The following is a 13,274-nucleotide window of genomic DNA, read 5'->3' on the forward strand; positions in this document are numbered from 1 at the left end:
CCCGCTGTGTGACTTGGATACCTCACTTAACCTCTCTGTGCTTCACTTTTCTCATTTGGAAAATGGGGACAAGAATAGTCTTTAGCTTATAGTGCTGCTGGAAGGATTCATTAAGAAAATCCATGTGGAGTGCTTATCTCTGTGCCTGGCACATTGAAATTGCTCAGCAGACACTGGCTGCTGGTGTTCTGAGACTGAGGACTGGGTGCTCCTGGTTTGTGCTGCCTCCCATCATCCTATAAAAGCAATTTCTAGGGAAAATGTGGGGAGGGTTGGGGTAGAGGAAGAGGAGGAGGAGGAAGAGAAGAGCGTGCTGCCTTTGGTTCTGCACATCCTGCCTCTCAAAGCAGCTCTGTCCAATCTGGGTCACAGCAGGCACTAGAGCCTACAGGCTGCTTTGGGCTCCTCTGTTGAATGGAACACAGAGGGAGAAGCTGCTGTTTATAGCACAGCGAGTAGCATGCTTTGAGGGGATGGCAGGAGCGAGGAGGACCTGTGGGGAGAGTCAGCATCAGGTGGCGGCCAGCAGGTCTGCCAGGGACTTCCTGGAGCCTGTGATACCCACAGCTGATGTCCACAGCTGAGAGCCAGTGCGTGGAGGGGGTGGGCAGGGTCCGGCTCCATCTGGGTCCACTGGCTGTGGCTGGAACAGGAACAATAAGGTTCTGTTTGAGGAAAAAGCAAAGAGGTGACTTCAGGCTGGTGGGAAGGGTCAAAAACAACCCACCTGAGATCGAAGCAGGATGCCCCCACAGGTGTAGTCATTATGTGTAGCCTTGCTATTCAGAGTGTGCCCTTGGGCCAGTAGCATCGTGTGGAATCACTTGGGAGTTTTCTAGGAATGTAGCACCTCAGGCCTCACCCCAGACATGATGCTTCAGAATCTGTTTTAACAAGGTGCCAGTGTGACTTGTGTGCACATTAAGTTTGAGAAGTGCCAGTGTAATACACGTGATACCTGGCTTCCAGTTTTAGCTCTGTTACTTCCTAGCTGTGTGACCTTGGACAAGTAATTTAACTTCCTTGTGCCTCACTTGCCTTAGTTGTAAAATGGCTTCTTAATAGTGCCTGTCTCTTAGGGTTGGGTGCCAAAGCACTTCATACCATGCCAGGCCCATGATAAACACTATGTAAGTATAAGCTGCTATTGTATGTCACTTGACATTCAACTCAGCTTGCTTTTGCTGGATACAAATTTGGGAAGTGGCCTTCCTTCCTTCCTTCATTCATTCATTGGTTCGACCATCATGTGTGAGCACTCACTGTGGACAGTTCTGTTCCTGAGGACACAGCAGGGAACAGGACAGACAAGATCCCCAGCCCAGGGGAGCTCAGAGTCTAGGAAGGTAGCCAGGTATGGACTCACAATTAACTAATTACTTAGTGTAGACAATTCCACAATTACTTACAAATGTGACAAGTGCTATGCAGAAGGGTTGCCAAAAAAGTAAATAAAATGGATGGTCGGAGAAGGCTTCTAAGAGGAGGTGATATTTTAACCGGAATATGAAGGATAAGGAGAATCTAGGCAGGAAAAGTGTGTGTGTGTCTGTGTGTGTGTGTGTGTGTGTGTGTGTGTGAGAGAGAGGGAGATCACAAATATGTGTAATGAGGGAATGCTGCATTCCAGGCACAAGGACCAGAATGTGCAAAAGTGCTGAGGCAATTAGGAGAACTAGAACTCAAAGAAGGCCAGTGTAACCAGAGCAGCGGTTCTTAAACTTTTGTCAAAATCCCCTGGAAGGCTTGTTTAAACAGATTGCTGCCCCACCCCCGGAGTCTCTGATTAGGGTTGTTGTGGAGTGGGGCCCAAGAATTTGCATTTCTAACAAGTTCCCAGGTGACACTGATGCTGATGGTCTGGTCATCACACTTAGTGAACCACTGAGCTAGAACATTGAAGCAAGACCAAGAGGGCGAAGAGGTTTGGGGTTTCATCTGGGGCCAGACCACGTAAGGTCATGGAAACCTCATGGAATGAGAACCAACTAAAGGTTTTAAAGGGAAGTGGGAGTGCCATGATCAGATTTATGTTTTAGGAATATCACCAAGGCTGTGATGGGGAGAACAGACTGTAGAGGGCATGAATGAAAGCATGGAAACTAAGGGGTTAGTCATCCAGGGGAGAGATGTCAGTGGCTTGGTTGAGGTGAAGACGGAGAGAAATGGGTGGATTCCAGAAGTGTTAGAGCGTTAGACATGATAGGATTTGGTTGGGTCATTGAGTGTCTGGGAGGAGGGGCTCAGGAAGACCCTCTAGGTTTCTGGTTCAAGCAAGTTAGCAGATAGTGGTGCCATTTCCTGAGAATGGGAGCAGGTTTGCTGGGGATGAGGATGAAGAGCAGCCAGGATGAAGAGTTCAGTTGAAAACACAAGTTTGATACCCAAGTGAAGACATCGTACAGACAATTAGATAAACAGATCTGGGCCTCCGAAGACAGTTTCTGGAGGAGGTGACATGAGAAAAGACTAGATAAGGTTCTTAATCTGAAGTTGGTAGAATAGATGGGTTTTGGGGATGTCGGAGGGGTTCCGTGATGTTCTGAAAATATATCAGAATGTATGTGCCTTTTTCTGGGGAGGGGTCCAGTAGTCATTATCAGATACTCAAGAGTCTATGACTCAAAGAAGGTTAAGACCATCAGCCAGATAATGAGGGAGAAGCTGGTGGTCCCTGGTCCTGTGAGGTCCGTATAACCCTGACTCTGCTTCCAGGCGCCTGGTGGACCGTCTGGAGAACATGAGGAAGAACGTGGCTGGGGACGGGGTGAACTGCTGCATACTGTGTGGAGAACAGCTGGGGTTGCTGGGCTCTGCCTGTGTAGTGTGTGAGGACTGTAAGAAGGTACCATCGCCCTCCCCTTCCCTGCTTCCCCGCTCATCACATGCATAGGGGCTAGGCCTGGACTCCAGCCTTTGGGGGCCTTGGGTCTTGGGGATGGAGCTTGGATCGGGAAAGGTAGTTGCCAGAATATGATTCCTTCTGGATGCTCCCATGCCCAGCTGTATTCCGAGGTAACCCTGATCCTGGTTCCTCCCCTAGAAGTCACTCTGACCCTTCTTTCTCCTTGGAGCTCAGCTCCATCCAGGATGAACTTGGAAGACTGAAGTAGGACATGAACTATGCTTGAGCCTGCAAGTATCCTGGTTGTGGCTTAGCAAGTTATAGGTCAGGCTAAAGAGCATGCTGGGGGAATTCCCTGGCGGTCCAGTGGTTAAGACTCCACGCTTCCACTGCAGGGGGCATGGGTTCAATCCCTGATCGGGGAACTAAGATCCCGCACGCTGCACAGTGTGGCCCAAAAAAAAAAGCATGCTGGGCTTGTGTCTACATGGAAGACACATGTGTACATGGAAGCCCTACCCAGCATTCTCTACCCTGGGGTACAGTTCAAGCCACTTAGAAAGCCCCTCTCTAGCCAAGTTAGGCCAAGTTAGACTTTGGTCTTCTTAAGCATTCACTCTTGAAGGGGAGTCTCCCTGTGCTCTCTCCACCCTGCACCCTCTCCTCAAGCTGTCTGAACTTGACAGTTCCAGGACAGAAATACAACTGTCCTTGGGTCTGTCTGATTCCAGGAAAGGAGTTCAGGGGAGTGACCCAGCTGGAGATATCCATAATGTCACTTGGCATCTCCTACTTGGGGTCCCATTTAGCATTTAGAATGGAATATTGGGGAAGGGTTATCTACTCCAAAAAACTTGCCTTCTGTAGTTGACTAGATAGTGAGAATTTTGTGACCTATTTGTTTTGACTTCCAGAAAACTCAGCCAAAAGTATAATGTTCCATCATATAGTCATGGCATTTACTCAGATAACGTCTTTCTCCATAAGGAGTTGAACCTGTAGTCATAGTCTAGGGTGTCTCAGATTCATTTGGGAAAGAAAGAAGAAATAAAGTAATAAAACGGATATACAGTCTCTCATGATTAAAAAATCATGTCAGTGATCTCCCTTGTATGGGTGATGAAAACTCCAACCCCACAGGGACTCTTGGAGAATCCCTTCACCCCGTGCTTGGGAATGACTCCAGTTCTTGTTATCAGAAATCAAGACTCAGATTGGAACTTTATTCTAACTGGCCTTGGTCATGGAAGGGACGTGAGGAAAGGAGAGTTCTATTGCTTTATGTCCATCAAGGGAGAATAGGGCTTCATTGCCACCATTCCCAGCCACTTCTCCTGATCACCGGCAGCTCCAAGCCTGGCATATCTGAGTGTGCACTGGGCTATGTTTTGTCCCCAGAATGTCTGCACCAAGTGTGGGGTGGAGACCTTCAACAGCCGCCCACACCCTGTGTGGCTCTGCAAAATCTGCATCGAGCAGAGAGAGGTGAGTGGATTGGTCCCATTCAGCTCCTGGAGCATCCTCCCTCCTTTGTACGGTTCCCCCTTCCTTGCTATAACCAGGGGAGTAAGGTGGCAGTTGGGGGGCTGGGGAACCTGTTCAGGCACATGTCTTAAGGGATTGGTATAAAAGGAACCAGCTCAGCTGTGAACACTGGCAGGACACAGTATTTGAATGAATTTCTTTTCTCACCTCTCGCTTCTGTGACTTTTCCTTCTCTCCCTCCCTGCTCTCTTGTTCATTGCCCTCTGACATCCATTATTCCCTACTCCCCATTTCTCATCTTCTGGGTCTTCCCCTACTGCCACCTTCTCTTTCCCTCTACTTCACTTCTTGTCTCACACTTTCCCTCATTTTCTTTTCTTTCCCTGTACAGATCTTCCTCAACTTACAATGGGGTCGCGTCCCGATAAACCCATCGTTAAGTGGAAAATGCATTTAATACACCTAACCTAGTGAACGTCATAGCCTAGCCTACCTTAAATATGCCCAGGGCATTTACATTAGCCGACAGCTGGGCAAAATCATCTAAGACAAAGCCCATTTTATAATAAGTGTTGAGTATCTCCGGTAATTTATTGAATACTGTACTGAAGGTTAAAAAAAAAAAAAGAGGGGCTTCGCTGGTGGTGCAGTGGTTGGGAGTCTGCCTGCCGATGCAGGGGACACGGGTTCGTGCCCCAGTCTGGGAGGATCCCACATGCCGTGGAGCGGCTGGGCCTGTGAGCCATGGCCGCTGAGCCTGCGCGTCCGGAGCCTGTGCTCCGCAACGGGAGAGGCCACAACAGTGAGAGGCCCGCGTACCACACACACACACACACACACACACACACAAAGAATAGCTGCATGGGTACAGAATCATCGTCAGTGTATCAGCTGTTTCCCGTCGTGATCGTGTGGCTGACTGGGAGCTGTGGCTCCCTGCCCCTGGTCAACATCACGAGAAAGTATCCGATCGAGTATTGCTAGCCCGGGAAAAGATCAAAATTCAAAATTCGAAAAGGACTTCCATGGCAGTCCAGTGGTTAAGACTCCGAGCTTCCGCTGCAGGGGGCGTGGGTTCGATCCCTGGTCAGGGAACTAAGATCCTGCATACTGCATGGTGTGGCAAAAAAAATAAAAATAAAAATTTGAAGTATGGTTTTTACTGAATGCATATCGATTTTGCAACACTGTAAATTCAAAAATATCATAAGAAAACCATTGTAAGTCGAGGGCCGTCTGTAGTCTCCTCCTCAGAGCTCTTTTTTCCCTTTCATCCTTATCTCCTCTGCCTTTTCTTCTTTCTCTCTTTGCCTCTCACCCTTCACACTTCTTCCTCTGCACTGTCTTCACTCTATCTCTGTTTTTTCTCTCATGGAATCTTTCTCTTACCTAGGCTTGCTTTTTATTACCCACTTTGTCCCAATAACTCCCTTTGCCTTTTCCCAATTTCTTCATCACTCATCTTCTGCAGATTCCTGCCTTGGAGACTGTTGCAAGGACCATATTTCCCTCAATATCAGTCAGGGTCCTGGGAGAACAGATGGCACAGTCCCATCAGGATTATCAAGGAGGCTTTGATAAAGGTGCTGTTTGCAAGGGTCTGGGCTTGGATAAGGAAGATCAGCGAGGCGTGGGTGAAGCTCGCAGCACCAGCAATAGCAGGGTTGCTGATACCACTCCTGAGACTGAAGGAGTGGAGGAGGGAGCAGTTACCAGACTGGACACTGGGTATCAACCAGCAGGAATGTAGCCACTGCCTGCCTAGCAAGGAGGGAGCCAAGGGACTCAGTACCCTGACCTCACTATCTTCTTTCTGCCGATCCCCCACTGATGCTCTCCTTGACCAGATCCACCTGGAAGGTAGAGATCAAGAAATTCCAGTTACTGTAGTCCTTACTGGTCAGCTTCCTGGGGCACAGAGCAGGTGAAAAAAGATGTAGAACCAATCTGAAGGGGCAACAGAAGATGTCCAACACACTGCCCCAGGTGGAACGCTAATCCACAAGGCAGGGAAGAAGCCCAGAGGTCTTGGGGCGGATGTACGTGGATCATCGTCTTTACAGCAGCCAGTGTAGTAGGGAGCACAGCACATTTAAGAGGTGGGAGACTTGATGAAGCCCACTCTCTGGCTGTGTAACTTTATACCTGTTCATAACCTTTCTGATAGTCAACTGTTTCCATCAAGAGGTTGGTTATTCTCTCTTGAGTGTTCAGGGATATTGTGTGAATCAAATAAGATTTGTGAAAGCTGTGTACTGGTGAGAAAATGCACTGCCTATTGTGTCAGTGCTCTGTGAGCAGGGAGAAAAAGTGAAAAATTGGCTCTCGTGAAGGCAGGAGCAATAGGGCTGGCTGTCGTGTCTTCATGTTCTACCTCTCCTCCCCCAGGTGTGGAAGCGCTCTGGAGCATGGTTCTTCAAGGGCTTCCCCAAACAGGTCCTCCCACAGCCTATGCCCATAAAGAAGACCAAGCCCCAGCAGCCAGCCAGTGAGCCCGCTGCCCCTGAGCAGCCCACCCCTGAGCCCAAACACCCTGCCCGGGCTCCAACTCGAGGTAGGAAATACAGCTTCTCCTTTCAGAACCAAGGATGGGTCTTGGCTAACTGGTCTACCTGAAGGGTGCCCTGACACCATGTTTGTGTTTCTACCCAGTTGGTGGACAGCCAGCCTCTGGGCTTGGGTCTAGGTCCCCTGTGTCTCCTTCACAGCTCATCACAACCTTTATCAAAAAGGTAGTTCAGGGAACTCTCCAGCAATGCCAGGCTGCCAAAGACTTTGTTGTCATCCCTGATGGAGTATTGAGAGGTATAACAGAGGTGGAAATCAAAATTAGGAACTGAGAAAGACTCCCAACATCAAAATACACGCTGGAGTCTGGGGGGCGGGGGAAAGGGGGCTTGCTGAGAAGGCCTTCTTTGCTCCTGATTAAAAATGAAAGCCGGGGGCTTCCCTGGTGGCGCAGTGGTTGAGAGTCTGCCTGCTAATGCAGGGGACACGGGTTCGAGCCCTGGTCTGGGAAGATCCCACATGCCGCGGAGCAACTAGGCCCGTGAGCCACAACTACTGAGCCTGCGCGTCCGGAGCCTGTGCTCCACAACAAGAGAGGCTGCGATAGTGAGAGGCCCGCGCACCGCGATGAAGAGTGGCCCCCGCTTGCCACAACTAGAGAAAGCCCTCGCACAGAAATGAAGACCCAACACAGCAAAAAAAAAAAAAAAAAAAAAAAAAATGAAAGCCGAATAGCAAGGAAATTAGTAAAAGAAAATTACCACTACTCTGGACATTACCACTATTATCTAAGTATTATTATTAATTATTAAAATGATGGTAAAAAAGGGCGAGACAAAGCAATAAAAAGAAAAAATGTGACCCCAGTGAAAACACATTTTAATATATTAAGGCCACTAAGACTGACCAGATAAAGCCCTTGAGATACTTTCAATTAACTAAGTGATAAAATCTGGTCTGAATGACAGTTCTAGATTTGAGCGCAGTCAGTGCTTCTAAAAGGAAGGTTATAGTTTGAAGGTCTCAAAAATTGAAGTGTCCAACTATAACTTCTCAAGGTGCCCGCTACAGTGTCTGGCAGTCAAAAGGCACTCAACAAATACTTTCATCCTGGCAAGCCATCAGCAATTTCTGCTCCTTGCAGAGACTCATCAAATTGTCAACCTATACTGCATCCCTGAGAAGCCCCACGTTTCCACCTCTAGAACATCTTCCTGGTTAAACATTACTCCCTCTAGGCTGAGAAGACTGTGTAGCTTTACTGTCAAGATCTTGAACATGGGAGCCCAGGAAGACCTGAGTTTGAATTCCAGCTCTGCCACTTAACAAGTCATGTGAGCTTGGATGAGTGACCTAACCTCTCTAAAACTCTTTCCTCATCTATAAAATGAGATTAATAACTCACTGGTTATTTTGAAGATTAAATGAGACGCTCCAGGCATACCTGTAGCACACTACAGGCAACAATAAAATACCATTTTATTGTACTTTGTTTTATTGCACTTCATAGTCACTGCAATTTTTTATAAACTGAAGTTTGTGGCAACCCTGCATCAAGCAAGTCTGTCGGTGCCATTTTTTCCTGCTCACTTTGTCTCTCTGTGTCACATTTTGGTAATTCTCACAGTATTTCAAACTTTTTCATTATTATTATATTTGTTATGGTGATCTGTGATCGGTGATCTTCAATGTTACTATTGTAATTGTTTTGGCTTTTTTTCACAATAAAATATTTTAAATTAAGGTATGTGCATTTTTAAGACATAATGCTGTTTCACACTTAATAGACTACAGTATAGGGTAAACATAACTTTTATATGCAGTGGGAAAAAATTCATGTGACTCACTTTTTTTGTGATATTCGCTTTATGGCAGTGGTTTGGAACTGAACCTACAATATCTCCAAGGTATGCCTGTACATGTACAGTACTTTGCAGAGTGCAGCACTTAGTAAATGTTGGCCAATAGTACATAATATTAATCACCTATACACAGACACGTACACTTACACACATAAATGGTATGAATTAGCTTATTATATAAACTCTAGTCAAAACAGATGACTCTGAAAATATTCACCTCATTGGAAAGAAGTAACATCACCTGCATTGCATAGCAACTCCTAACAATTATTGGCAATAACATCTAGTGCTGGTGAATATGTGGAGAAATGATGGTATAAACTGTTGGTAAGACTATAAGTCACCTCCAGCCTCTTGAAAAGTAATATGGCAGAGGTTATTAAAATTTGAAGTGTGTATACTATTTGATCCAACAGTCCCCCTCTGGGAATATATTTAACAGCAAGAAAAGTACCCGTATAAAAGACATATGTATAATCGTATTTATTGCATCATTGTTTATGGTAGCAAAAATACTGGAAAAAACTAAGCGTTCATTAACGGGGTAATTGTTGAATAGACTATGGTATATCCACACCATGGTGTATTAAGCATCTTTTAAAATTGAATGATGTAGGGACTTCCCTGGTGGTCCAGTGGTAAAGAATCCGCCTTCCAATGCAGGGAACGCAGGTTCGATCCCCAGTAGGGGAACTAAGATCCCACATGCCATGGGGCAACTGAGCCTGTGCACCACAACTACTGAGCCCATGTGCCTCAACAAGAGAACCCGTGTGCCGCAAACTACAGAGCCCATGCGCCCTGGAGCCTGCGCACCACAACTAGAGAGAGAAAACCCACATGTCGCAACTAGAGAGAAGCCCGCGTGCTGCAACGAAAGATCCCATGTACTGTACTGGAACTAAGACCTGATGCAGCCAAAAAATAATAATAATAAAGAAAGTAAATAAATATTTTTAAAAATTGAATGATGTAAATGTATATTGTAGATTTGGAATTATACCCATGATATGAGCTTTCAATATTCTCTTAATGAACAGTTTACAGAACACCTAGTGAGTTCCAGGCTCTGTTCTATGCCCCAGGGAATCAGTGAATGGAACAGATAAGATCCATGCTCTCATGCAATTAAAATTCTAGTGGGGGAAACAGATGCTCAACAAACAGCAAATGCAAATACAACATAATATCAGGTAGTGATAAGTGCCAGGAAGAAAAATGAAACAGGTAGAGGGGATAGAGGCTTCATGTTGGACAGAATGGCTAGAGAAGGGCTGTCTGAGAGATGATATCTGGGGGAAACCTGACCAAGGTGATAAAGAGGGCTCATAGAATCTTCGGAAATACCATGTGAAAAGGGTTTGAGGTTGGAGCATGCTTGGTGAGTTCTGGGGAAATTCAAATTAAGTGAACAAAGCACATTCTAGAAACAGTACGTAGCCCATGATCCCAATTTGTTTGCAATGGAAATAATGTGAAACTTGTAGATAGGCTCTATATCAAAGGGGAAGTTGGGAAAAGAAAGTTTTAATTTTTTTTTTAAAGTTCTTGGGAATGGTGGATGGCCCTTTTGTGAGCTCCTTAAGTGTCAGCTCTCCAGAAAACATCAAATATTGGGGATTTGCCAAAAAGTTCATTTGGTTTTTCCATAGGATGTTACAGAAAAACCCAGGTGAACATTTTGGCCAACCCAGTACATACTCCTCATCAGTTTTCTCTCTCTCCAGGTGACTCTGATGACAGGAGGGGCCCAGGTCAGAAGACAGGTGGGTTCTGCCAACTCTGTCTTCTACTTTTGAGACAGGAGTCCTTTTCCCCATTCCTCCATTGCCTTTTCTCCCTTCAATTCATGCTTTTCCTTTCAGGCCCTGACCTGGCCTCTGCTCCTGGGCAAGGAAGCTATGGGCCTCCTGTGCGCAGGGCCTCCGAGGCACGAATGAGCTCATCTAGCCGGGACTCAGAGAGCTGGGACCAGAGCCACGGTGGAGCTGCTGGTGACCCCAGCCGGGGCTCAGCAGGTGAGAGAGATGGGCAGATCCAGACAGGCTTCCTGGATGAGGAGAATCAAAAGGAAAGGGGAGAACAGTGGTTTTTTTCATTTATTCATTGGCGCTTGGTAGGCATTCAGTGAACACTTGTTGAATGAGTGAGTGAGTGAATGAGTGAGTGAGTGAGTGGATGGATGGATGGATGGATGGGTGGATGGATGGATGAACAAGGACCCAAATGAACAAGCAAACGGAAGTGCTAATGCAAGACCCTGGGACAGGAAGTTGTAAGCCCCAGCCAGAGGTGGCAAAGCACTTTCTGTCATGATCATTCAAGCATCTCTCCAGTGAAAAATATTTAGATTCAGGAAAGGTGGGATCTAGCCCAGTGAGGTGAGAGAAGACAGGGTATTCTTCTAGGAATGTCATACTTTCTCAATACCAGGAACTGCTGTGTATATCATTCCCATTTGGTCCCCCAGCAGCTCTGCAGGAGGCAGTAGCATCTAATAGTCTCAGGTAGACTCTGGAGACTAAATGCCTGAGTTCAAACCCTGGCTCGGCTACTAACCAGCCAAGAGACGTTAGGTGAGCTCCTTAACCCCTCTGTGCCACAGTTTCCCCATTTGTAAAATGGAGCTAATAAAGCACTCACCTCAAAGGGTGTAGAGATGAAATAAGTTCTTATAAAAATGTAATCAAGTGGGTAGAGTTGTTGCCTCCATGAAGCATCTGCAGTTCAGAGAGGGTAAGTGACCAGCCCAAAGACACACAGCTTATAAAGAAAAATCTGGGATGCAAAGCTAGGTCCATGTGAAGATAAGAACAGTCTTTCAATAATTATAAAGTAATATCAACATCTGCCAGATGTTGAGTGTTTACTACATGCCAGGCACTGTTCTGAGCATTTTACATGTATTGTATTATTGTGTCTCCACCACAACCCTATGAGGTAAGTACTGTTTATCCCCATTTGATGGATGAGGAGACTGAGGCCCAAAGAGGATAGGTCATTTGTGCAAGGTCACAGATGTCGGAAGCAACGTCACAGAACCTGAGCTTTTCAACATCCATGTTGTTGCAGTGAGTTGCTCAGGGGCATCTGAGTATTGGAAAGAGAGAACACATGGAGGGGAGGAGAAGAGGGTCTGAAAGAACTGGAAATGTCAGGGGGCTGCATCCAGTTCACACCCAGAGGACCATGCCTCATGCCGGCTGACTGGTCCCAGGCTTCTTCCTGCTTTGACTGTGTGTGAGTGTGTGTGTGCGCGATATGACAGGCTCTTTCCTTTCCCCTGCAGGTTTGAGACGGGCCAACTCAGTCCAGGCCTCTAGACCTACCCCGGCCTTGATACAGAGTCCAGCGCCCCCCCAGCCTGGGCAGCCAGGTACATGCCACCCACCCACCCGCCCAGGCTGTCACTCAGCTGTGACCCCAATACCTCCCACCCTTGCTTGCGGAACCCGCTGGGCTTTCTGCAAAGCTGCAGCCACCACCAAACCCTAAACTCTTCGAAGACCTTTAGAATGAATAATACTCTAGGCTGGGAAGCTGGTGGGGGTGGGAGGAAGGGTAGCATCATATCTACCTAAATGCAAGAAGTGACAGTACTTCATCCCTCACTGTTTCCCACCTTCTGACATCATCACTCCAATTTCACAATTTTTACCACATGCACCTATGATCTGCCCTCTTATTTCCTTAACGTTTTCTTCAAATTGACCTCCTTTAAGAACATAATTGAGAGAAGTTATCATAAACTCAAGGAAATTTTAAGGACTTCAGACTTTAAGGAAAAGGCAAAGGTTCTCAGACAGATATGTGAGATTCAGGAAGAAATGGTGGGCAAAGAGATTAGTAAGGTGAGAAAATCTGAACATATATGGCTTGTGTAAAACAATGGAAATAATTCCTAATTGGTGCAGCTAAAATCTGTTATTTTAAAAGAAACCTATAATAATGGCATAAGTGGGAAACCAGTATTCCATACCAGAAAAAGAGAGTATATTAGTTTGCTAGGGCAGCCATAACAAATATCACAAACTGGGTGGCTTAAAATAACAGAAATGTATTGTCCCACAGTTCTAGAAGCCAGAAGTCCAAAATCAAGGTGTAGCAGGGTTGGTTCCTTCCTTCCTGTCCCAGCCTCTCCTCTTGCTTCTGGGGGCCTCGGCATTCCTTGGCTTGTGGATGTGTCTTCACATCATCTTCCTTCTATGCATGGGTCCCTGTGTGTCCAAATTTCCCCTCTTTATAAGGGCATAGTCATATTGGATTAGGGCTCACCCTAATGACATCATCTTAACTTGATCACCTGCAAAGATGATCAAATATTCACATTCACAGGGACTGGGGGTTAGGACTTGAACATTTTTTGGAGAACACCATTCGACATATTGTGGGGGGCTGTTATAAAAATTAATGTACTGAAAATACATTGCCGCCTTGTCTATTCCAAACTTCTTTCTCTCTTTGCCCCACTCAGGACCCCCAGGAGGCAGCAGACCCAGTCCCGGGCCAGCAGGACGTTTTTCAGATCAGAGACCAGGCAAGTGTTCGCCTCTTTCTGTGCCTGCGCAGGTGAC

General features: G+C 46.4%; 1 protein-coding gene across 1 annotated transcript in view; it reads left to right on the forward strand.

Annotated features, from left to right (window-relative positions):
* The window catches only part of RPH3A (rabphilin 3A), a 95,299-nt gene that overhangs the window by 60,983 nt on the left and 21,042 nt on the right, over window positions 1-13,274 (forward strand). Inside the window, 7 exon segments of the mRNA XM_032602771.1 lie at window positions 2,716-2,845; window positions 4,244-4,330; window positions 6,719-6,884; window positions 10,428-10,466; window positions 10,566-10,718; window positions 11,990-12,076; window positions 13,175-13,237. Coding sequence (XP_032458662.1) covers window positions 2,716-2,845; window positions 4,244-4,330; window positions 6,719-6,884; window positions 10,428-10,466; window positions 10,566-10,718; window positions 11,990-12,076; window positions 13,175-13,237 — 725 coding nt within the window.

The sequence above is a fragment of the Phocoena sinus genome, chromosome 14, assembly GCF_008692025.1.
Source record: "Phocoena sinus isolate mPhoSin1 chromosome 14, mPhoSin1.pri, whole genome shotgun sequence".
NCBI classification, from domain to species: domain Eukaryota; kingdom Metazoa; phylum Chordata; class Mammalia; order Artiodactyla; family Phocoenidae; genus Phocoena; species Phocoena sinus.